We start from the raw sequence: 23,858 nt of genomic DNA, 5'->3' as shown, positions 1-23,858 counted from the left end.
AGTGTATAATATTGAGCCATGGGACCCCAGAGGAAGGGTATCTTAACAGAGTAGGGGTGGGGAAAAGGAGAGAGATTATCAGAGTGTATGGTGATAGTAATAGTTTATACTTACCAAGAATTTGTTCCCAGAACTTTTCAAGCACTTATATTTACGAAACTAAGTTATTTATCTTGACCACAGTCATACAACGAGTAAATGGCAGATCTGGAATTTGGACCAGGCAGTCTGACTCATGAAAAGGAGTCTCATGACAGTGGCACTCAGGCTGCGTCTTGAATGACACTTTGCAGTTACAGTGGCAGAAGGATGATTGATATGTCTATATGTTTTTTTGTTTGGTTTGGTTTTTTTGGTTTTTTTGGTACCGGGGATCAAACCCTTGGGTCCTTGCGTTTGCACGGCAGGCGGCAGAACCACTGAGCTAAATCCCCGGCCCTCTATATGCTTTTCTAGACAGAGAAATATTGTGAATAAAGGGAAAGAAGCACATGGTTGGGAACTGATGTGGCAGACTACTTGTGAAAAAAGATGAGTGGCAGAGGATGAGACCAGAAAGGCCTGGACACTAGAGGAAAGGCTTAGCATGCTGTCAAAGAAATTTGGGTTCTTGATCTGTTTACAGTTATACCAAAGATGCCATTTCCTTCGGTATTAATTTTATTGCTGTTCTGCTTTAAATCTTTTTTTTTTTTTTTTACTGTGAAGTATGTCACACAGTCAGAAAAAAGCGTAAGTGCTGAGGGTGTAGCTCAGTGATAAAGACCTGACTAGTATCCACAAGGCTGTGCCACATATATACGTAATGTACATACGTATGTAGGTAGACAGATAATAGTACATGAAATAAAAAATGAAAATTTAAAACTTAATGAATTATTTTAAAATAATTAAATTATTTTAAAATTAAATTAAATTCCCACCTTAAGGTCAGGAAATAGGACATTTTGGTGACCTAGCAAACCCTTAATGAACTTTGCTATCATTGTCTTTTCATTTCTACTTCTTAACTGCTCTTCTGATTTATTTTTCTTTTTATCACCCATGTACTTCTAAATATCATAGTTTTGCTGGGGATTTAGCTCAGTGGTTCTGCCACCTGCCTTGTAAGCGCAAGGACCCAAGCTCGATCTCTGGTACCAAAAAAAAAAAAAAATCATAGTTTTTGACTGGTTTTGAACACATGGAATCATATACTATATATTCCTGTGTACCTGGTCATTAAATATGTGAGATTTCATTTTCATGCTGTATAGTATTTCATTTCATGAATATTCCACAAGGTATTCACCATTGGACTGTTGAGAGTATTTGGCATGTTCTCCTTTTGGGTGTCAAAGGCAAAGTCACAACAATTTAAAATCCTTAATTGGCTTTACTTGGGGTGTGTGTATTTGTGTGTGTGTGTGTGTGTGTGTGTGTGTGTACTTACACACTGGGGACCAAACCCAAGTCCTTGAGCATGTTAGATAAGTGCTCTACCACTGATCTACATCCCTAACCCATGTCTGTGTTTTAATAATAGGTGTTTTTTGTATCCTGTTTAAGGAAATCCTTCCCTACCATCAACTACAAAAACATTTCATAATGTGTTGTTTTATTGTTCACGTAGAATTGGTTTTTATGTATGGTAATTTTTAACTAATTTGTTTTTTGGGGGTTTGGGGGTCTTTGTTTGTTTTTTTGGTATCAGGGATTGAACTCAGGACCTTGCGTTTGTGAGGCAGGCAGCAGAACCACTGAGCTAAATCCCTGGTCCAGTTTTTTTTTTATATTTTAGGATTTTTCTTTTTTTTTTTTCCTTAAATTCTTTTATTGGTACATTTTAGGTATACAATACACTTTGGGAACTTGTACCTTTACATGATGTATCTTGGTTCTTATTTTTTCCCCATTCCTCTGCCCTCCCTTCACCCCCTCCACCCTTCCCTATTTACAAAGACTTTGTTTCCATTTTTTCCTTTTCTCATAATTTTTCCTTACCCTTCTTTACTTTCCCCTACCCCTTTGGACCTTTTCTTCCTATTTCACATTATCAGTTATTCATTTTGATCATTTTAATCCTTATTTACACTTTTAGTTTCTCACACCAGAGAAACTATTCGGTATTTACACAACTAATTTGTTAATGTTTCTCTACTTTCAAGGTTTTTTGTTTTGTTTTGATTTAATGTTCTGTCCAGGTTTTCTGACTATCCTCAACAGGAAAGGTGGTCTGAATCACCTAGTTTACCCTTCCAGAAACAGAAATTTTTAAAGTTTTGGTTTCACTTTGACTTAAAATGATCTGTTCTTGTACACGGCCCTGGGTTTAATCCCAACACACAAACATACAAAATCTGTTATGTCGTGTTAGAAGGCCTTAACGAATATATTTTCTAAAAAATAAAATTAAAAAGGACTGAAAAACTATATACTATGAATTTTGTATTTTTGTATATCGTATTTTTTTATTGAAGAGACCAAAATGAAGCTTCTGCTTCTTTTTTTTTTTTTGGTACTAGGGATCAAATTCGGGTCCTTGCGCTTGCGCAGCAGGCGGTGAAACCACTGAGCTAAATCCCCGGCCTCTGCTACTTAAATCTTCTCTCAGGTATAAAAAACCATTAGCTGAAAACTTACTACATAAACTATATTTATATTTATTGCAGAATAATTTTAGAGCACTAACCATAGGAAAAATTTAAATGAAAGAATATATGCTGTCAAACATTGACTTTGGTAGTAAAGCAATTTAACTGTGGTAATGGCCATCTCCCTTTCTCTGTTTAGCCATAAACACAAACCAGTTTTGGGGGGCAGAGATGGACTGTATGCAAATGGAATCCAGAATACTTTCAGTTTGTGCCACAAAATATGAAGAAAATGTTTTCAGTTTATGGCAAGTAGATCCATGACATATGATGCACCAGGAACTGTTTTTACAGCACACAAGATGCACAGGGACAGAATAGCAAACACATGATCATTGGCAGGAAAAAACTGGCTGTGTGGCTGATGTTAAATTTGCTTTTGAAGACAGCCAGATCAAGAAATGTCTGAAGCCTTCATGACTACAGCAGGGAGAAGATTTTACAGTTAGTAAACACAGCCTTAGGAAGCCTTGGCAAGGCAGTTCTGGGGAGCCATTCGAAGCCTGCACGGGCAAGGCACAGAGGAGCCACCAGAGAGGAAAACCTGATGTGGCCTGCAGGGAATGTTGCCCAGGGCTGTAGAGGCTCCCTGAAGGCAGAGAAGCTTCCGTGTGGGAAGACTTCCTCGCCCAGCAGCGCAGCCCCACACCCCTGCCCCTGGCCTGCCTTCTCTGTTTCTAATATTCACCAGGGAGTTAGCTCGGTTGTAGCTGAACTGTTAGCAGTGTTTGCACCCTTGGAAGTTAGGGCCTCCAGCTACACACTTGCTCCTTGCCTGGCCCTTGCTTGCTTAGACCATTTTCTTTACCTTGTAAATGAATGGTTCCCAGAGTGGTGCAAGAATTGCTCCTTTCCTGCCATCCCTTTCAAGGGGTCCTCAAGGTTCTAACTAATTCTAATGATACTAGTGTGCAGTATGCCCTTTAACTCATTCTTTCCTGAGAGCACAGTGAAGGTTTCCAGAGGCCACATGATATCTGATACTGCAGAAGATTGAAAGCAAAAGCAACTGTCGTTTCTTAAGCCAGATACTTGCCAAAATGTATAACAGTGACACTTTCCTCTCATTTTTTAATCCTTTGAAATAGCATAATTTTAGTTTTGAAAATGTAAGTTTATTATTGATAGTTTTTAATAGACTAATAAATATTTTAAATGTTTTGTAGTTTTAATATTTAGTGTGGTAATTATTAATATATATTAATTGATATTATAGCCCACATAAAAGCACTTTGGAGCCTGATGTAATTTTTATGAATGTGAAGGGATCCTGAGGTGAATAAGTTTGAGAACCAGTGCTTTGAGTTGTTAGTTCCAGCTGGAATCAGTTTCTCTCCTGAAAGCACATAGATTGTCTAGCCCCCTATTTTCTGTGCATTTTGTCACCTTCTGTGTCACCTAGCCCAGTGCTTAGTTTTCTTCCCCTTGTCCATGATGTAAGAGCCCAAAGGACAGGATCATAGATTAAGTGAAATTTTGTTGAGACTTCTGAAGTATATAGTATTGGTCACAGCATAAACAGTTGTTAATGATTATTCATGCTATTGTCCTTTGTATCAATGTCAAAATCACCAGTTTATGGGGCCAGGGATTTAGCTCAGTGTGCTGCGCCTGCTTTGCAAGTGTGAGGTCCTGAGTTTGCTCCCTGGTACCAAAAAAAGAAAAAGAAAAACCAGTTTATCTAAGAAGCATTATACTTTAAAAATTTATGAACATCTTTAAATAGAAATAGCTATTTAATTAACAATATATAAAATAATATACAATATGGAAGGAGAATAAAAGCTTTTCTTTCGTTTTCAATAAATGGGTTATGAAAGCTAAGCATATTAATCTGTTTAATTCTTTTTTTTGTTTTTTTTTTTTTACCGGGGATTGAACTTGAGTCTTTGCACCTTTGAGGCAGGCAGCAGGCGGCGTGGAACCACTGAGCTAAATCTCCAGCCCTGTTTAATTCTTTTTAACATTTTTATTTAATTGTAAACCGACAGATTATAGTTGTATGTATTTAACATCACAAAAATGATGTTATGATTTATAAATACAATGTGGAATAATCACCGTCATCAACCTATTTATCACCTCTAATCTATTTAATTCTTGCAGTGAAACCTGGCCTTAATACCTTGTTCTGAAAATTTGTCCAGCACAGTCCCATGGTCTTAGTAAGCATTCAGGAAAGCTGGTTTAGTTGAATCTGTGGTTTCAGTAGCTGCCTCTGCTGTTCTTCACCCACAGTCTTTATTATTCCCTTCCATCTCTACCCCTGCCCTCCTGGTAATAAGCAGTTTGTTAGTTTAGGTTTCCAGAAGGTACTCTTGACTTTCTCCAGCCCTTGGTAAAGAACTGATAGACTGTCCTAGGGTTTGGCTGGAGGGCATGGATGAATTGAGCAAACTGGGTAGTAGCCCAAGGTGGGGTGCTTGTTTTTCTCATCATTCCTGCTTCAGACAGTTTTCCTTAGGCAATCTTCCCTGACTTCCAAGATATAAGAAAAACTGTAATGTTTTTATGCCAGAGTCCTGCCATCAGTCCCAGTTTCTTTAACTGCTTCTCCTAGAGCTTCACTGTGGGTCTCGTGCAAGTAGTACAATGCCCTGGTAGACTCATAACCGACAAGCAGAATCCTTATTTGGGTAAGCTCAGAATCTTGTATCTATTTTTTCCCTAAAACTGTATGTGTTTATTCTAGAATTTATTGGGATTGTCTCTTGGGCTAGCATTGTATTAAATAATGATAATGCAATGATAAATAAGACTGAGGCCCTGCATTCAGGAAGCTTATAACCGTTAAGTACACCCACAAACCTAGGGAAATATATAGCAACTGTAGTTAGGAATTCAGAAGAAGGACCCATCCAGATCACCTGGGAGAAGACTTTTTAAAAAGGCCAGAAGCTAGGCATTTTGGTAAGTAACTAATCTCTCAGGTACCTAAGCACTCAGGAGGCTGAGGCAGGAGGATTGCCACAAGTTCAAGGCCAGCCTGAACTACATAGTGAGACCTTGTCTCAAAAAAAAAGGCCAGAGATATATCTCAGTGCAAAAGCCCTGAGTTCCTGGGTTCAATCCCCCATACTAAAAACAAAACTGCTGAGAACCTGTGTCAGAACCAGGGCAGTGGTGGTACTAGAATAGTTGGAGATTAGAATTGACAGTTTGGTTGAGAAGGAACTCTGGTTTGAATGGGATGATACCATTCCTGAGGGAGGTGGAAAGAGAACACACTTTGGTGACAAACTGTTTGGAGGTGTAGGTGTGTTGAATTTTAGCAATGTCAGATGGAGAGATCCAGTAGAATTAATTATATAGATGGTTTTGGAGGTTGTAAGAAAGGTCAGCACTAGAGACAGTGGGAGTCATCAAGATAAAGTTGGCAGTTACATGTGTGAAAAAAGATAAATATGTGCAGTAATAGGACAAGTAAAGTATGAGTGCCAGAGGAAGGTTCCAGTGGAGAAAGGACTGGAAGAAACTAGCCAGCAAAAGATTCTGGAAGGGAATGTTTTGTAATAGGAAGCAAAAGTCATGGATTGGACCCTTCCTGTGGGGTAAAGGAACTAAACATTTTGTCGGATTGGGGATCCATTCTACACTCCATCCTTGAAGGTAGGAATTACATTCACCTCCATCACCAGGACCTGTCCCCCAATTTCCTGAGTACCAGAGCAGCCCTTCAGTGTAACCATTCCCCTCAACCCCTACCCATGAGATTGGCTGAAAACCCAGGGAGACAAGAGGACCCAGACACAGCCAAGAGATCAAGAACTAAAGGTGTTCTGGCCCAATGACTGCACCTGCAGTATCCTTACTGTTGAGGTAGAAGCTCCAGATGGCAAGAGTTTCAGGTGGTTCTGATGTTTAAATGGTAAGTAGAAGATAATGCAGGAATGATTAAATAGCTATCCATCATTATACTTGACAACTGGGATTGATAGGGATAGAAATCCCATTATGATGATTGATAAGGACATTGAGGCCATAAATAGAAACAGCTTTTTCAAGAGGTGTGATTAGGAAAAAGAAGAGGGGAGCTAGAGCAGATTTTAGGACTAAAGGTAGTGTTTTTAGGAATGAGCAGACTTATACAGAATTTTACATTTTTACAGAATTTCCAGTGTTAAGCTGAAATAGGAGTGGCTTGAAACTGCAAAGGCAGCATTTCCAGATCTTGGAATGATAGTAAATCTCTTTTACTAAGAAAACACATCTGCTTCTAGCAGTTCTGCCTCCACCTGTTTAGGCTTTTGATGTTATGATATGTGCTACTTAATTTTTTAAAATAAATTTTATTGGTACATTTTAGGTATATAATATAATGACATTCATCATTGGAAATTTGCACCTTTACATAATCTCTCTTGGTAAACTTAGTTCTTTTTTTTTTTTTTTTGGTACCAGGGATTGAATTTAGGACCTTGTGCTTTTGAGGCAGGCGGCGGCACCACTGAGCTAAATCCCCGGCCCTGTGCTACTTAATTTTGTAGGTACCTTCTGCTTGGGCCAACTGGATGGGTAGTACTGTCCTTTCTGCCACTCTACTTCCTTCTGGGAAGACCTTCCCACCCCTCTTGCTGGTATTCGCTACCCCCTCATGTTTGCTGCTTCGCTTAGCACTTTTCTCTGGATGTCTTGCTTGAAGTTAGGCCAGTTCCCAACAGTGTAGGCAGTCATGGCTTTTAGTATTATTTGTGACTCGGTTAAAAGTTTATAGTGTTGGGCTGGGGATTTAGCTCAGTGGTTCCACCACCTGCTTCGCCAACTCAAGGTCCTAAGTTTGATCCCCGGTACCAAAAAAAAAAAGTTTATAGTGTATTCCTGACAATCTGCATCCCAACAATTATATACATTCCAAACTGGTGACAGTGGTGAGTCCTAGGAAACCTGGGAAGGAGAAGAGGGAGTGGTGCTAAATAAATAAGAAAAATCATGCTGAATAGTCAAATCATGCTGAAAATTAAAATCCTGCCATATCAGAGGTGCTACTAGTAAATTTAGTAAATATAGTTTGTCAAATACAAATTTATTTCACCTGGCTGTATTCCCTAAGAAAGAGTTGGTTCTAATTATACCCTATAAGTTTAGTTACATACCTGGCTTTCGAGGTAGAAAAACTTATTTTTTAAGGCCCTTTATACCAAGCTACATCCCCAGCCCTTTTTTCATTTTTTATTTTGAGCCAGGGTCTCTCTGGGTTGCTAAGTTTGGCAAGGCTGGGGTCCAACTTTCAGTGCTCTTGCCTCAGCCTTCCAGAGTGGCAGGATTACAGGCATGCACTATAATGCCCAGCGTGGAAGAACTCTTTAAGTCTGCTTACCTTTTAGCAGAGCCTGGGGATTGATTAGTCCAAGATCCACACAACCCTGTTGTGAGCCCCAGGGTGAGTTTGGTTGCTTTGCAGGAGAGTAGAGAAAACTGAGGTAGTTCATAGTTCACCACTATAAGGGTACATGATCAGATAGTAGAATTACAGAGTAGTTCTTAATATTTCAGGGTGATATTTTGAAGGAATTTGCCATTATTTGTTTCTTAAAAGGGAAATAGTGCTGTAGAAACTTGAATTAGATAATTTCAGGATTAATTTTTATTTCAAATATGAGTGCATGTAGCCTCCTATACAGAAAAATATCCTAGCAAGAATACCAGAGGCAGATAAAAGAGGAGTGGAAGGAATTGGCAAAGGGCTTTAGCAGATATTAGTACATGTATGGTAGGCAAGGAAACCAGGTATGAGCAATATAAATAAAATGGGAAATGAAGACGGGCCTGAGATATCTTAGATTTTACCTTAAAGGTGATAGTTAATTATTGAATCAATTTAAACGGCAACATGAGGAAAGGTCAAATTTGCTGTTGAGAAAGAAAGACTGTTGGCACAAGAGTGTGTGTATTACAGGGGTGGGAAGAATAATTTCAGTATTACCAAGTCTCATCCCAGCACTATTCCATCTGAGATTATTCATTCAAACAGTGTTAAATAAAATAAGTAGAGGTGATGACATATAAGTCACAAAGTGCTTTCAGGATTTGCTGTGTACCACCTCAAACACTGGCGTAATGTGGGCCTAAAGCTACACCTTGAAGTCTGTAGCCACAGGGAATACAATGTGCTGTCTGGGAAGGAAGCAGCAGGTTGATTGTGAAACAAAGGGCTGACTTCCAAATGCCAGCTTGCTGACATCCTTACAGTAGTTTATCACAGATGAGCTTCTGCCTCAGTCACTATTGTTTTGACCACCTTCACACATGCTGCAGGAGCAGCCTTGAGCAGCTGAGCCTCAGGCATTTGTTTTTGCCACTGTTCAATGAAGGGATGGCCATTTTTTTATTCAGATGTGCATTCATGTATCTATGTACTCACATATGTAGGAATATATATTTCAGAGAGAGACATTCCATTGTGAAATAAATAAAATGGTCACTGCCTTTATTAGCAGCTTGCTATGAGTTGATTTTAAAGAAGCTATTCCAGGTATTATTTGGGAATGGAAGCGAAGAAGTAAGAGACAACCAGGGACCAGCTAAGAGGCTTGCATGAGAGAGAAATGAGATAGCAGTGAACAGTGAATTGTGGGTGGATGGGAGGTAAAAATTTTGAAAGCAGAAATGATAGGACTTGCTGAAGGGGTCCTGTGAGGGGTTTGGAGTGGGTGAGGTGCAGGACGAACCTAGGTTCTCACCTGAGACCTTAAAGATAGTGAAGGTGGAAGGAAACCCTCAGCTCAGTCTGAAATGATTGTAAGACATCCAGATGGAGAGCTTGAAGGCAATCTGTTGTTTTTTGACACATAAAGTAAAATAAGAAATAAAAGTTTGTAGCCAGTTGTGGTGGTGCATGCCTATAATCCCAGTAATCTGAGAGGCTGAGGCAAGAGGATTGCAAGTTAAAGCCCAGCCTGGGCAATTTACTGTCTTTATCTCAAAATATGAAATAAAAAGAAGTGGGGATATAGCTCATTATGAAGGCCTTGTGTTCAATCGCCAATACTGGAAAAAAAAAAGTTAAGACTTAATAAAAGGGGTTTTTTTTGGTACGGGGGATCGAACTTGGGACCTTGCACTTGTGAGGTAGGCAGCAGAACCACTGAGCTAAATCCCCAGCCCCCAAAAGGTTTTAATGTCTATTCAAAAAGTGTTCTAGTTCACATTCTTTTTTTGGTACCAGGGATCGAACTCAGGATCTTGCGTTTGCCAAGCAGGCACGGTACCAATCCAGTTCACATTCCTAATGACCATTTGCTTTTATTGAATACATGCCCTATGTGTACTCAGTGTTTTACACATACTTTATTTAAACTTCAAAAGAACCCTCTCAGGAAGATTCAGTTACTGCTCCAGTGTGTGATGAAAAAGCTTCGGCGTGGAGAGGTTGGACCACTGGCCCAGGAGACAGTAGTGGACAGGAAGGATGTGGATTTGGATAAGGCTGCCTGCTCTGCTGCTTCCTCAGACATCTCGCCTTGAGCATGCGGCTCATCATGGTTTTTCTCTCTTTTCAGGGTTTTGGTTTTTTGCACTGAAAGTAGCCCAAACTTACCATCTTGGGCTTGTGTTGCCCCAGGATACTGTCATAGGTAAGTTTTAAAAATGTATATCCACCATATATTGACAGTAAGATAGGAGAGTCTTCATCTTAAAAAGGAAGAAAATACATTGTAATGTTGTTACTCCTCTATAGAGTTTCACAGAAGGATATTTGAAGTGATCATCTATCAGCCTTTGTATCCCTACTTTGGTAGGTCCCTTTAAGATGTAGCTCAGTCATTTTGAGGAACCAGGAACAACAGCAAAATTTTACTGTATTTATCAAGTTCAAGCAAGGATCAGAGTGGTGACGAATGTACAAAAAAGATTAGCAGTGTGAATATTGACAAACTTATAAAAGATTTTTCACAGATAGAAAAGAAAATGATAGAAACCAGTGGAAGAATAACATACTGGAAATTCAGTTAGAAAAGAGTACCTGTTTATTAAAAGTAATGCAAACAAAGGATGCCTCAATTAAAAAAGAATGTGCTGCTCTTCATGATATGATAAAAGGGCTACAACAGACCATTGAATATCAACACAATTTGAGAGGTAAAAATGAACAACTAAAAAGAAATGCTGATATGACAAGGGAAAAGCTGAAATCTCACAAACAGGAATATAAGGATAATATTGCCAAACTTGTACATGAAATGAAAATCAAAGAGGAAGAACATAAGATAGAAATAAGCAAACTTTATCAAGGTATGCAGAAAAAAGTTGAATTAAATGAAGAAAAGCACAAAGATCTAATAAAGAAAAAGGAGATGGAAATCTCAAATGCAAAGTTAATAACTCAAGAAAAGCAAAATGAAATAATCAAACTGCAGCTGGAGTTTGATGCCAAACTAGCAAGAGCTCAGACTAAATCAAAACCATATCCAGATGCTACTATTTCCCCACAGAGTATCTACAGAAGGAAGCTTCAACATCTTCAAGAAGAAATAAAACAAAGAGGTTGCAATTCTTCGTAATACCATTCACAATTTGGAGCAGCGCCTTTCTATTGGCAAAGATTCTCACCTTAAACGTAGACAATTTTGTGTATAACAGTAAGTTCATTAATTACTATTTACTTTTATTAAAAGCAATTGAAAAATTCACTTCCATTTTCAACATAAGCTTACTACCTAAATAGCCTAAATAATAAATGAGACAGCTTAAAAAAAAAAAATATGTAGCTCAGTCAGGTGATATAATGCTCTACATAGAAGATGCAGAAAACTCCTCCAAAAGACTTAATTGACAGATTCAGTAGTGTAACTGGATACAAGGTAAACACTGAAAAATCAATAGCTTTCTTGTACACAAATAACAGACTCAGAGAGAAATTAGGGAAACAATCCCTTTCACAATAGCATAAAAAAAAATGAAATATCTAGGACTCAATCTAACGAAGGAAGCAAAAGACCTCTATATTGAGAACTACAACACTCTGCAAAAAGAGATTGAAGAGGATATAAGAAAATGGAAAGATACCCCTTGTTCCTGGGTAGGAAGAACCAATGTAGTGAAAATGGCCATACTTCCAAAACTGCTATACAGATTCAATGCAATCCCCATTGAAATCCCAACAGTGTATTTCACAGAACTAGAGAAAACAATCCAAAAATTCATCCAGAACCAGAAGAGACCTAGAATAGCAAAAGCAATTTTAGGCAACAGAGACATGGCAGGGGGTATCACAATCCCCAACTTGAAACTATACTACAAAGCCACTGTGATAAAAACAGCATGATACTTGCAAAGAAACAGACCCAAGGATCAGTGGAATAGAGTAGAAGATGCAGAAACAATTCCAGACATACTCAGCTACCTCATCTTTGACGAAGGAGCCAACCGTCGTCACTGGAGGAAAGATAGCCTCTTTAATAAATGGTGTTGGGGGCCAGGGATTTAGCTCAGTGGTTGCGGCGCCTGCCTCACAAGCGCAAGGTCCCAAGTTAGATCCTTGGTACCAAAATAAATAAATACATAAATACATAAATAAATAAATAAAATAAATGGTATTGGAAAAACTGGATTTCAACTTGCCAAAGATTAAAACTAGACCCGTATCTTTCACTATGCACTAAACTAAAATCCAAGTGGATTAAAGATCTAAATATTAAAACAGAAACATTAAACTTGCTGGAAGATAAGTTAGGTAGAACTCTCAAAGACATTGGCATAGGAAAAGACTTTATGAACAAATCCTCAGTAGCACGGGAACTAGCACAAAGAATCAACAACTGGAACCTCATCTTATTAAAAAGCTTCTGCACTGCAAGAGAAACCACCAACAGAGCTAAGAGACAGCCTACACTGTGGAAAAAATTTTTATCAGATGTTCCTCAGACAAAGGACTACTATCTAGAATATATAAAGAACTCAAAAAAATCAGGACCCCCCCCCAAATATAAAGACCCAATTAAAAAATGGGCATCTGAAATGAACAGACATTTCTCAGGCAAAGAAGTAAAAACAGCAAATAAACATGAAAAAGTGTTCAACATAACTGGTCATTCCTAGGAGACTTTTTTTTTTTTTGGTACCGATGATCGAACTCGGGTCCTTGCACTTGCGTGGCAGGCGGCAAAACCACTGAGCTAAACCCCCAGCCCCTCTAGGAGACTTTTGACTCAGGAATGTCGTTCGCTGGATTTGGAAAGTGCTGCTTTAAAGGATGACGACTGGGCTCCATCTCCATTCACTTTGTGAAAGCATCTGAAAGCATTCTTTGGGGTGCCAGGAGGGGAAGAGAATGTGGAATAAAAACACTAGTGAAGATTTGAATTATTAGACTGTATAGCAGGCATCACCTGTCTTTCTAGAATTTTCTAGAGGTGAGGAAAGAAGGAGGTAGAATTTTCAGTAACAGTTCTGTTGGGCCCTCTCATATCTAGCAGCAGTGTCTGTCATATGCCCTGTTGCTGTGACCTGCAGATTTCTGTTAAGTGTGACCTCCTTCAGATCCCCAGGGAGCTGGGTCTTGAACTTGGCAGTTGAGCTCGCCACAAAAAGTCTGGGAGAGATGCAGATGAAAACAATGCTGAGATTCCACCTCACTCCAGAAAGAATGGCTGCTCTCAAGAAATCAACCAATAACAAATGCTGGTGGGGTTGTGGGGAGAAAGGAATCCTTCTTCATTGTTGGTGGGAGTGCAGACTGGTGCAGTCACTGTGGAAATCAATATGGAGGAGATACCTCAAACAACTAGGATTGGAAGTCCCATTTGACCCAACTATTCCTCTGCTGGGTATCTTCCCAAAAGAAATAAAAGAATCATACCACAGTGTTAAATGCTCACCCATGTTTATAGTGGCACAGCTTGTAATAGCTAAAACTTGGAAACAGCTCAATTGCCCATCAACTGGAGACTGGATAAAGAAGATGTGGTTTTTTTTGTAAAATGGAGTACCACTCAGCCATAAGAAACGAGAAACTAGAGACATTTATAGCTAAGTGGGTGCACATTGAGGCCATACTCTTAAGTGAAATAAATAGGAGACACATGTAAATACTGAATAGTTTCTCTGGTGTGAAAAACTAAAAGTGTAAATAAGGATCAAAATATATAATTGATATTGTGAAATAGGAAGAAAAGGTCTAAAGGAATAGGGGAAATGGGAGGGGTAGGGGAAAGGAAAGAAGGGAAAAGGAAAAATATGAGAAAAGGAAAAAAAATGGAAAGAAATTATTTGTAAATAGGGAAGGGTGGAAGGGGGTAAGGGAGGGCCCGGGAATGGGGAAAAAAGTAAGAACCAAGATACATCATGTAAAGGTACAAGATGCCAATGATGAATGTAAATGTATTGTATACCTAAAATGTACCAATAAATAAACATAATTAAAAAAAAACGTAGCTCAGTCATAGAGCACTTAGCTAGCATGCACGAGCCCTAGGTTTGATGCCCAGCACTCTCAAAAAGAAAAATAAAAAGCACTAGTGTTGAGATTTATACTGGCATTTGGTGCTTTAGCCTATAATGCAAGAACTTAGTTATTAGGGGTAGCAATTGCACAGTTTATCGTTAATGTATTTCCAGCTTCTCTGCCTCTGGTCCTCCATCACAGTCTGCAGTCCATGTTAATGCTTAGGTTTGCCTTCTAAATTAAAGATTTAGCCATGCACTCCTTTGCTGAAACAGGTCCAGTGGCTCCCACTGGCTGCAGATGCTAACCTATAAACCCTTTCAAAACTTAAGTCCAGTCGTCAGTTCTGACTTCTTTTGCGGGGGATTTCTGTCGGGGATTTTGTGGAGAGTCTGATGCCTGGTAGGCAAATGCTGTGCCACTGAGCAACACCCCAACCCTTTATCTGTAAGTCTTACTGGACCATTATCTGTTTCCTAGATACATAATTCTTTTTTTTTTTTTTTGGTATGGGGGATCGAAGAACTCAGGATCTTGCGCTTGCGAGGCAGTCGGCGAAACCACTGAGCTAAATCCCCAGCTAGATACATAGTTCTTTTTCATGGTTTTGTGTCTTGATTGATGTTTTTCTCTTGGAATTTCGTGAAGGGAAGAAGAATGTAACTACTTGCTCTCCCTTTTTCTGCCTTTTTATCCCTTCTTCTAGAATCTTTTAGCAGAATTTTAGTGTTTTAAGAGTACCCGTTACTGTAGTAATTATCCACTCCTTTACAACTATTTATTCTTGTCTGTCATCTTTACTGATGTGTAAACCTTTTGAGACTTCTTGGAAAGGAACTAAATTTTTTATTTAAATTTATTTCTTAGATTGTATATAAAAACATGAAAATTTTACATATTTATGGGATACATGTAATTTGTTTTTTGTTTTGGGGGGGGGTTGGCACCAGGGATCAAACTCAGGACCTTGTGCTTGTCAGGCAGGCGCAGCATCACTGAGCTAAATCCTAGGCCCTACATGTAGTATTTTTTTGTTTGTTTGTTTTGTTTTGTTTTGTTTTTTTGGTACTGGGGATCGAAGCTTGGGACCTTGAGCTTGCCAGGCAGGTGCCAGAACCACTGAGCTAAATCCCCAGCCCTGCATGTAGTGTTTTGATACTTGTATACACTGGTTTTATTTGAGATGATACAGTTTATTTGCATATAATACATCAGTATATATTTATTTCAAAGAATGATAATAGCTTATTTGAACTGAGTTTTTAAATGCTTGGTGATGCTTTTGAGAACAGAAAAAAACAAGGAAACAGTAGTCAGCTCTGTTATTTAACCTAATGTTCGGTTAAATTGGTGGTCTTCTATACATGAACCTTGGTGATTCCTTAACGTTTCTCACTAGACTTGTTTTTCTGTCATTTTATTGCTTTCTTTAAGATCCATTCTAGTTTCCCATCTGTTCTAAACAGAGCCCACTAAAATATAGGATCAAAATCCAACCCAACATCAAGTAGAAGCAGTTCTTGTATATCTAGTTACTATGGACTTATATACTCTGGTCTAGATTTTGCTAACTTTGATTATAATTATATTGTAATATTAAGTCAGAGTAAGCATATCTATCTCCTCAAACATTTGTCATTTGTATGGTCAAAACATTCGAAGCCCTTGTCTGGCTTTTAATATAGTTATTGTACTGTGCAATAGTACACCAGAAGTAGGAACTAGGTCCTTTTTTTTTTTTTTTTGGTAGTAGTGTTGGGGATCAAACATAGAGACTTGTGCATGCTAGGTGAATGTTCTGCCACTGAGCTATATCCTCCCAGCCCCTAAACTTACTTTGTTTTTGAGACAGGGTCTCACTATGTGATTCAGGCTGGTCTTGAATTCACTATGTAGCCTAAGCTGGCCTCGAACTCACAGTGATCCTCCTGATCCTCCTGCCTCAGCCTCCCAAGTGCTGGGACTTGACAGGCACGGCCCACCACGCCCAGCCCCTAAACTCATTTTTTTTTTGTACCCGGGATCAAACTCAGGACCTTGCACTTGTGAAGCAGGTGGCAGAACCACTGAGCTAAATCCCCGGCCCTCTAAACTCATTTTTAATGCCTGTTGACTTCTCTCACTTTGGTAAAGTTATACATACATTTAATCCTTATACTACCTCTTCTTTCCCAGTTTCATGAATGAAAATACTGAGGATCAGAAAGTTAAGTAACATGCTCAAAATTACACAGCTAATAATGGACAAAAGAAGAATGATTCTTCTTCCTCAAAGCCAAAACTCATTCTACTACAACACACTAGCCCCACACCAACTAGCATGTGGTAGGGACTTAGTAGATGTTTATTGAATTGATATGTATTGCATTTTAAATGAAAAACACTTTAGTTGATTAATTCAATCATTCTTACATAGAAATTTATTGAATACCTATTAAATGCCAGGTGCAGAGTTTTAAATAAACTGAATACAGAGATTAACAAGATTTAGGGTCTAGTATCATGAAGTTGACAAGTGATCTCATAGGAGACATCTGTGTGAGCAAATAAAGCCATACTACAAACACATTCTTTAAGACCCATGTAACAAATGCTACAGATTCTGTAATAGAATTCACACAAGATCCCCTGGGGGCACTAAGGAAGGAATCATTACTTCTACCTGAAGTTGGGTCAGGAAATTATCAAAGTGAAATCTAGAATGATAAGTAAGATGTTCCATCTGGCACCGTAAGATAGAAATGCAGAGGCAATAATATGAACAAAAGTATGGAAACCTGAAGTAGTCTGGTCTGTTGGTGAATCTGTAAGTAGTTCAGTATGGCTGGACTGAAGAAACTAGGCATCTGAGGCTGAATCCTGGAGGACTTTAAAAACATTGACATATGTGTTCACTTTTCTAGATGATTTACACAGAATCTGCATAACATTTCGCATATTTAGTTATTGAGTCCTGTCCTGTGTGTGCCAGGCCAAGACTATCCATCACTTACGTGTATGGCAAACTGGTGACAGCGCTGAGGTAAAATGATAGGCTGACACAGAGATCAAATGCTTGTGTTGTCCTACCATCTCATGACAGCTGTGGCACCACTTGTTCACCCCTCCGGTTAATTTTCACCTCCATGGGCTTTGCCTTGACTTTTTTATGGTTCTGTTAGCACTGATACCTTTCGCCCTCTGGCAGTCCCCAAAGGGAACCCTTAATCAACTGTGTACATGTGTGTTCCCTAACTTATTCTTCCATTTTGTCAAAAGAGCAGTAAGATTGACTTAGACCATAGACACAACTATAAGCCATTGCTTCAAAACAGAACGTCATGAAAGCTGGGAGTATAGCTCAGTGACAAGACCTTGGGTCTGACTGCTATGACCACATACATGCATATACACATATATACATACATACCTACATAAATAAATAACAAAGGTTTGTTCCCCAAAATCAAGGCTTGGGTGGCAGTCCTAGGGATTGAGCCCAGGTCCTCACCCTATCAAAATGTCTTAAAAGGAAATGTTAAAAACTGCTAAGAAAATTCCAATAGAACAACAAAAAATGAGAGAAAATAAAGGACAGAGAAAAACAAGTATCAATAAGACATGGTAAGTAGGCAGACTATCATGTTAATCAGGAAAGATTTTCTGAAATAAAAATTGAAATAATTCTGAAATAAAAATAAAAATATTAGGACAGATGTGGATTGGTAAAGTGAAGGGATTTCTAATAGGGGATCATGTTGGTCAACTTTCCATTATTATAACAAATTTCTAAATTAATTAACTTAGAATAAGTTATATTGGCATATGATTTTAGAGGTTTGAGTCTGTGATTGGTTGGCCCTGTTGTTTCTGGTCTTTGGTGTGTGGTGATGCAAAGCCACTCACCTCATAGTCAGGGAGTGGAAAAAAAAATGAGGAAAAGGGCTAGGGTTGGAGCTCAGTGATAGAGCCTGTTTGTTTTTTTTGGTACCGGGGATCAAATCGGGTCCTTGCCCTTGCGCAGCAGGCACCGCAACCACTGAGCTAAATCCCTAGCAAGCCTGTTTTAAGCACAGGCCTGGGTTCATCATCAAGACCATTTAAAAAAGGAGTCATGAGTGAAAAGACCTTACTTACATCCATATTCCCTTTCAAGGGCACACCCTAGTGACTGAAAGACCACTCACCTCTTAAGAGATTTCACCATCTCTCAATAGCGCCTCTCTGGGGACCAAGCCTTTAACATGCACAGATAGATAAGATAGCATGTTGTGTGAAGAGAATAAAAATATTTACCTGGGTGAGATACAGACAAGCATGTGTATTGGGAGTAACAATGTAGTGAAGGAAGAAGGTGTGTTACTAATATCCTGGTAATGGGATAGTTGGGAAGGTAAGACTGGTGGAGAAGCTGAACATAATTCTGAGGAGAAGTCTCAGATGTATGTTGTGAAAGAATGGGGCAAATAAATAATAGTCTCTTCTCTGCCCAATTTCTGAACCAACCAAGATATAGGACAAAGAAGTAAGGCGGGTGGAGATCAAAATGTTGCTTTTATTGCTAATAAAGTTGACATAGGAAAATTGGATAAAGGCAGGTAAGGCTTCTGAATTCTGAATTTCAGCACTAGTCTCGAATAGACCCTCCTTCTAGAAAAGGGGAGGAACAGCAGAAATGATATCCGCAAGGGAAGTGAGCCTGGAGAGAGGCTTCACTGTGAGTCCAGGTTCAGTCTTCTTCCAGACACACTAAGCAGACAAATCACTCCATTCTGACAGCATGAGTCAGGGGTATGATATTCAAAAATTCATATTGTCCCATGTGAAGGGAAGCATTAAGAGTGGGGAAAGGGTTTCCTCCTCTCTTCCCCAGCTTTTTTTCTTTCTTTGCGGAAAACCAAATCTCTTCTGTTGGGACAGTGGTCCTCTGGGAATGGTCCAAGGGCCCTCACTGCACAGCTTGTTTGTTGGTGCTGCCTCTGGGGTCCTGAGGCTTTGTCACATCTGGAAGCTCTGGCGGGCTAGAGAAGGGCTCAGCTTCAAAGGTGTCATCTGCCCAGAAGGCCAGCCCCACTGTGGTTGTGGCCTGTGGCCTTGCTGTCTGGCTGGTAAAGCCACACTCACCCAGTGTTTTGTCATCATCTAGAAACTGGTCATCCTTGTACAGCCTCTGCTCTTTGGGCACCACTTGAGGATGCCCTCAACGATGTACTTCAGCTCGTACATGATGCTCGGGTCTTTGGCGACTGTGAAGATGGTGGTTTTGTGGCGCCAGATCATGCAGAACACGTCCTGGGAGCAACTGGCAGGTGCCAGTGCCCAGAGGGAGCCCTCCACAGGGCACGGAGCCCACCACCCCCACCACCTCTGGCCCGGCCTGCCTGCCTAGCCTGCTCACCTGGCCTGCTCACCTGGCCCTGCCCTTCTCCCCCATAGCTTTTATCTCTTAGTGCATTGGTCTTAACCAGTAAGTCTAGGTCACCCAGTGTATATGCCTGGACTCCCCTTCCCTCCTTTCCGCCCATGAATTATCATCAGAAGCCTCTTAATTTCCATTTCCCCTTTGAATCACCTCACACATCTAGCACAAACAGTTTAAAGGTAGAACTTCACTGGTTTTTGTAATGCATGTGCTGTTGGAAGTTCACCTGGCCTTGCAGCTTATATGCAGCAAATACTTGTCCTACTTTCTGATGTCTGAAAGGCCTGAAAGAAGAAAGTCTCTTTTGCCTAAAGTCTCATCTTTACCTCAGCCATGCCTGCTTAGGAAAAGCTGTGCCAGCATAATTCAAGGTCAAGCAGCAGCCTTCTGTACACTGAAGCCACCCAAGCCTGCTAATGCCCTATTCTCTTTGCTGAGGCCAGCATAGAAGGCATTTGCTTGCTAGGCCAGAATGGCCAGTGTATTCTGAGGCCACCTGCACAGCTGATGTATAGTTTAGATGAGCTTTCAATACCACCACCACTGACTGTGGCTTGTTTCTTGAGGATATTTGCAAAGCCCCCAAAGTCTTTGCTAAGGCTTCTGAACCTAGTGCTTGCAACCTTGTCTCTATAGAAACAGCCACTTACCTGACAACAAAGTTGCCATAACAACAGTCACCACTAAGGTCAAAATAATGTGTGGCCTATGGTTTATAAGCTTCCAGTAGTTAAAAAGCTAATGCAAGGGGCCAGGAATTTAGCTCAGTGCCACTGCGCCTGCCTCTCAAGCTCAAGGTCCTGAGTTTGATCTCCAGTACCAAAAAAAAGCTAACGTGGGCTGGGGATTTAATTCAGTGACACCATGCCTCACAAGCACAAGCACCTGAGTTGATCCCCAGTAACCCCCTCTCCCCAAAAAGCTAATGCACAAGTGTAGAAATCCATGTGATTTAATGTAAGCTTCTACATGAAAACATTTTTCCCTTCAGTAAAGTCCAAGGCCCAAAGTCCTGGCCCCAATTGAAGGGTCAAAAATTCTAGGGACATTTTATGCCATTTTATTTCATGTCTCTTTATTAAGATTTCAGCCCTATGCACCAGATGTTGAGGTCTTTGAGACCCAATAAATAGCACTGCCCTTTCCTTGACCAATCTCTGTGCCAGTTGAGAAATAAGATTTAAGAAAAAAAAAAGAGGGCCTTTGAGAGACCACAGTATTAACCTCTTATAAAGCTGTTGGGAGAGGGTGACTTACATCCACAGATAAGTAAACTTCTTAACACTGAAGTCAGAATTCAGCACTCAACTAGAAGTGGGAAGTTGTGAGGGTCCTGCATTTGTGGGTACAGGAGCCCAGGGGAATGCCTGCTCCCTGGGGGCAGCTGCTTTCAAAAGGAAGGCAGAAAGGACTGAGCTCTATATGCATTGTTTCTCCTTCTAGACTCACCACTTGGGAAAGTTTCCTTGCCTCCCCTGGGGTGGAGAAGAGCCAGCAGTGGAAGCTCAGGAGAGGGCAAGCAGCATTCCCCTTTAACGAGCAGTCACAGGTCAGTGGCGGAGAGATAACTGGGAATATAACCTAGATGAGAGTAGGTGGATAAAGCTTTGTGGGTGAGTCATCAACATGTACTTATCAGGACAGAGTACGAATGTATTATCATTCAGTCCTCAGAACAGCAGTAGTTCCCAAGTTTCCTCAGGGACACTAAGCCTGAGACAAACAGTACTTTTCTCAAGGTCACATATAAATAAGTGTTTGGAGTCTGTGTGACTCTTCACTTGCAGCTGTGGCCACGCCTCCAGATTTGTCACTGCTCCTTTCCCTTTCAGCCCTCATGGTGCTAAGGTTGCCCTCTATTGCCATCCCTGAGTGGTTTAGTATTCCTTATTGTTTTCCCCTAATTACTTCTACTCTAACATGTTGGAAAATCCAGGGCTGCCATAGTAAGGACAGTAAGCCTTGGCGAATGGGTTGGATCTAGGAGATGGTGGATTTTAAGAAATGGTGGTGCATACCAGCTACTCTCAGGGGTAAGGCAGGACAATCGAAAGTTTTTAGGTCAGCTTGGGCAATTTAGGAATTTAGAGAGAGCCTGTCTCAAAATTTAAAAGGGAGGGTGAACCCCAGTGGTAGCTCATTTGCCAGGCATGCATGAGGCCCTGAGTTCAATCCCAGTACTGCCAAACAAACAAGTCTTGGTTAAACTGAGCACAGTAGTGTGTACCCATAGTCCCAGCTACAGAGGAGGCTGAAACCAGATGATCGCTTGAGCCTTGGAGTTTGGGGACCTCCTGGGCAACCTGTTTCTGGAAGAAAGAAGGTCTTGGCCAAAGTCTCAAAGGTAGTAGTAGGAAGGATAGGGGAGGACTGGTGACAGTGTTCATTGTTGGGGACAGAGAGGAAAAGTTAAGAGAAAGAGCAGTGATGATTAGAGAAAGGGATCTGATACATCAGGCAAGTCAAGCTAGAGAAATGAGAGTGAACAGCACTGTCCATTAGCCTGGGAGCAGGAACAGAACTTCAGGGTGCCTGTAATGACTTGTCTGTGAGGTACAGTCTCTGTTTCAGCGAAGTGGGAGAAGTCAGACACTTGTGAAGCACCTTGCATACCAAATCTTTCTTAATATGCTATTGGATTCTTCCAGTGCTACAACTTTATTTTCATAGAAAGAGCAATTGTAGTTTTATACAACTGTCATAAACAGCGAGGGCAAAATTAACTAGAGAAAGCCTGTGGTGACTTGCTGTGAGCAGCAGCTGTGTGTTACAGAGGGACTAGACAGCATTGGTCTACCTGGGGGCGAGGGGATGAGGTGGAGGGAGAGCTTCTACTGTGGATTATACAGTTCACATCATGTAATAAATCCACGCTTGTTCTCCCAAAACCTTGTTAGGGGACTACGTAGATATTTTGATACCCTTTTCATCTGACAGATGCGAAAACTCAGAAGTGTCTTCTTGGCCTCATCTGGTGGCTGCAACTGAACAGATCACCAGACCCTGGTACCTTCATAAAGAGATTTTTCTATCCATAGAAAATTATATGTTTCAGGCATCTTTTCACTATAATACTTTGTAGCTATGTGCCTTTTAAAGTATTTGACAGGTTTGTGAATATTTGTACCTGTAGTATAATGGGGATTTGTTTTGTGTTACTTTGAATAATTATTTCTCACAATTATATATTTAATGATTTCATTAAAATGGTGCATATTTTTTTTCTAGTACTGGAGATTCAACCCAGGGCTTTCACACTGAACTACATCTCCAGCCCTTTTAAAAATTTTTTATTTTGAGACAAAGTCTTCTTAAATCACCAAGTCCAGGCTGGGCTCAAACATGTGATTCTTCTATCTCAGCATCCCAAAGCACTGAGGTTACAGACCTGGGCCACCATGTCTGGCTGGCATTTATTTGTACAAGTTTCCTTTTGGCACTTTCTTTTTCTCTCTGTCTTTTTTTTCTTTTTTTTTTAGTACTGGGAATTGAACCCAGGGTCCTTCTTCCTTCTACCACTGAGATATATCCCCAGAACCTTTTATTTTGCGATAATGTCTTATTTTGGATAAGGCTGGCCTCAATCTTCCTATCATCCTGCCTCAGCCTCCCAAATAGTGGGGAATTACAAATGTGTGCCACTACACCTGGCTGGCACATTTTAGTTCATAATGTTTTTAACAAACTTTCGCTTGACCTGTATTCTTTGAGAAAAAATGATTTTCTTTTGTCACATCCCATAACTAATCTAGGCTTTTATAAAAATGAATTGACATTTAGTTAGACATATTTTCTTAAAACTAAAAAAGTGGGATCAACCATTAGAGTATACCTTAATTTCAGTTACAAAAACTGAGAATGTTAAACATAAATTATAAGCTCAAGTAATCCAGCCAATTCCAGTACCCTATCCTAGTAGCCAGGCAGGGTGACCCACTGCAGCATAACTAGGTGGCGCAGAACTTTGCTCATTGGGTGTCCTTCCTGGAAGGTCAAGTCTACTGCAAGAATCATTGAAGATTTCCATTATCACCTCTGCCAAAAGCCGTGTAAGACAGAGAAAGAAGTCTAGACCCATTACCATTTCAGTGCCTTAGGCCTTTACCAGCAATCTTCCAAGGTGGGCGGATCCCCACCTCACCTCTCACACTTTGTTCTTCCCTAAGTCACAGGTGTACAGCCATGTGTACCTGTGCTCCCACGCACATTTCAGTTACTTAGGATCATTGCTTTATAGTACCTGTGGTCTCAAGGACAGAATTTCAACCTAAATTCTTGAAGAAAAAAAAAAAAGCAAACTTGTACCCTGAATTCCTTAAATATATTTTCTCTTCTTACCTTTCAGGCAGTATTTGTGTGTTTCTGCAGAGTTTTGCACAGAATCTGATCCCATGCAAACTAATGAGGGAGAAGTATCGGAGGAAAGCAGTTCCAAGGTCAG

General features: G+C 40.1%; 1 protein-coding gene and 2 pseudogenes across 9 annotated transcripts in view; 2 read left to right on the top strand and 1 right to left on the bottom strand.

Annotated features, from left to right (window-relative positions):
* Tnrc6b (trinucleotide repeat containing adaptor 6B) overlaps positions 1-23,858 on the top strand; it is a 255,688-nt gene that overhangs the window by 51,916 nt on the left and 179,914 nt on the right. For 4 of the 9 annotated variants that reach the window (XM_087213426.1, XM_087213424.1, XM_087213425.1 and 1 more), the window contains exons 1-2: positions 20,867-20,966; positions 23,763-23,853. The exons of 1 other annotated variant lie outside the window; for it this stretch is intronic. In XM_087213426.1, the coding sequence (XP_087069552.1) occupies positions 23,809-23,853 (45 nt within the window). In that variant the 5' untranslated portion in view covers positions 20,867-20,966; positions 23,763-23,808. Of the gene's footprint in view, positions 1-10,132; positions 10,208-20,866; positions 20,967-23,762; positions 23,854-23,858 lie in introns of those variants that run through there. 4 more of the 9 variants (XM_013072455.3, XM_087213430.1, XM_013072454.3 and 1 more) reach the window with 3 other exon arrangements.
* Positions 8,464-13,832, top strand: LOC147827459 (coiled-coil domain-containing protein 152 pseudogene; annotated as a pseudogene).
* LOC110349319 (elongin-B pseudogene) lies at positions 18,279-19,368 on the bottom strand (annotated as a pseudogene).

Source organism: Heterocephalus glaber, unplaced genomic scaffold (genome assembly GCF_053883595.1).
Source record: "Heterocephalus glaber isolate CG9 unplaced genomic scaffold, H.glaber_assembly_v1.0 deba00001444, whole genome shotgun sequence".
Taxonomy (NCBI): Eukaryota; Metazoa; Chordata; class Mammalia; order Rodentia; family Bathyergidae; genus Heterocephalus; species Heterocephalus glaber.
Note: the sequence above shows the minus strand (reverse complement) of the source record. Positions and strands in the feature narration are given on the sequence as shown.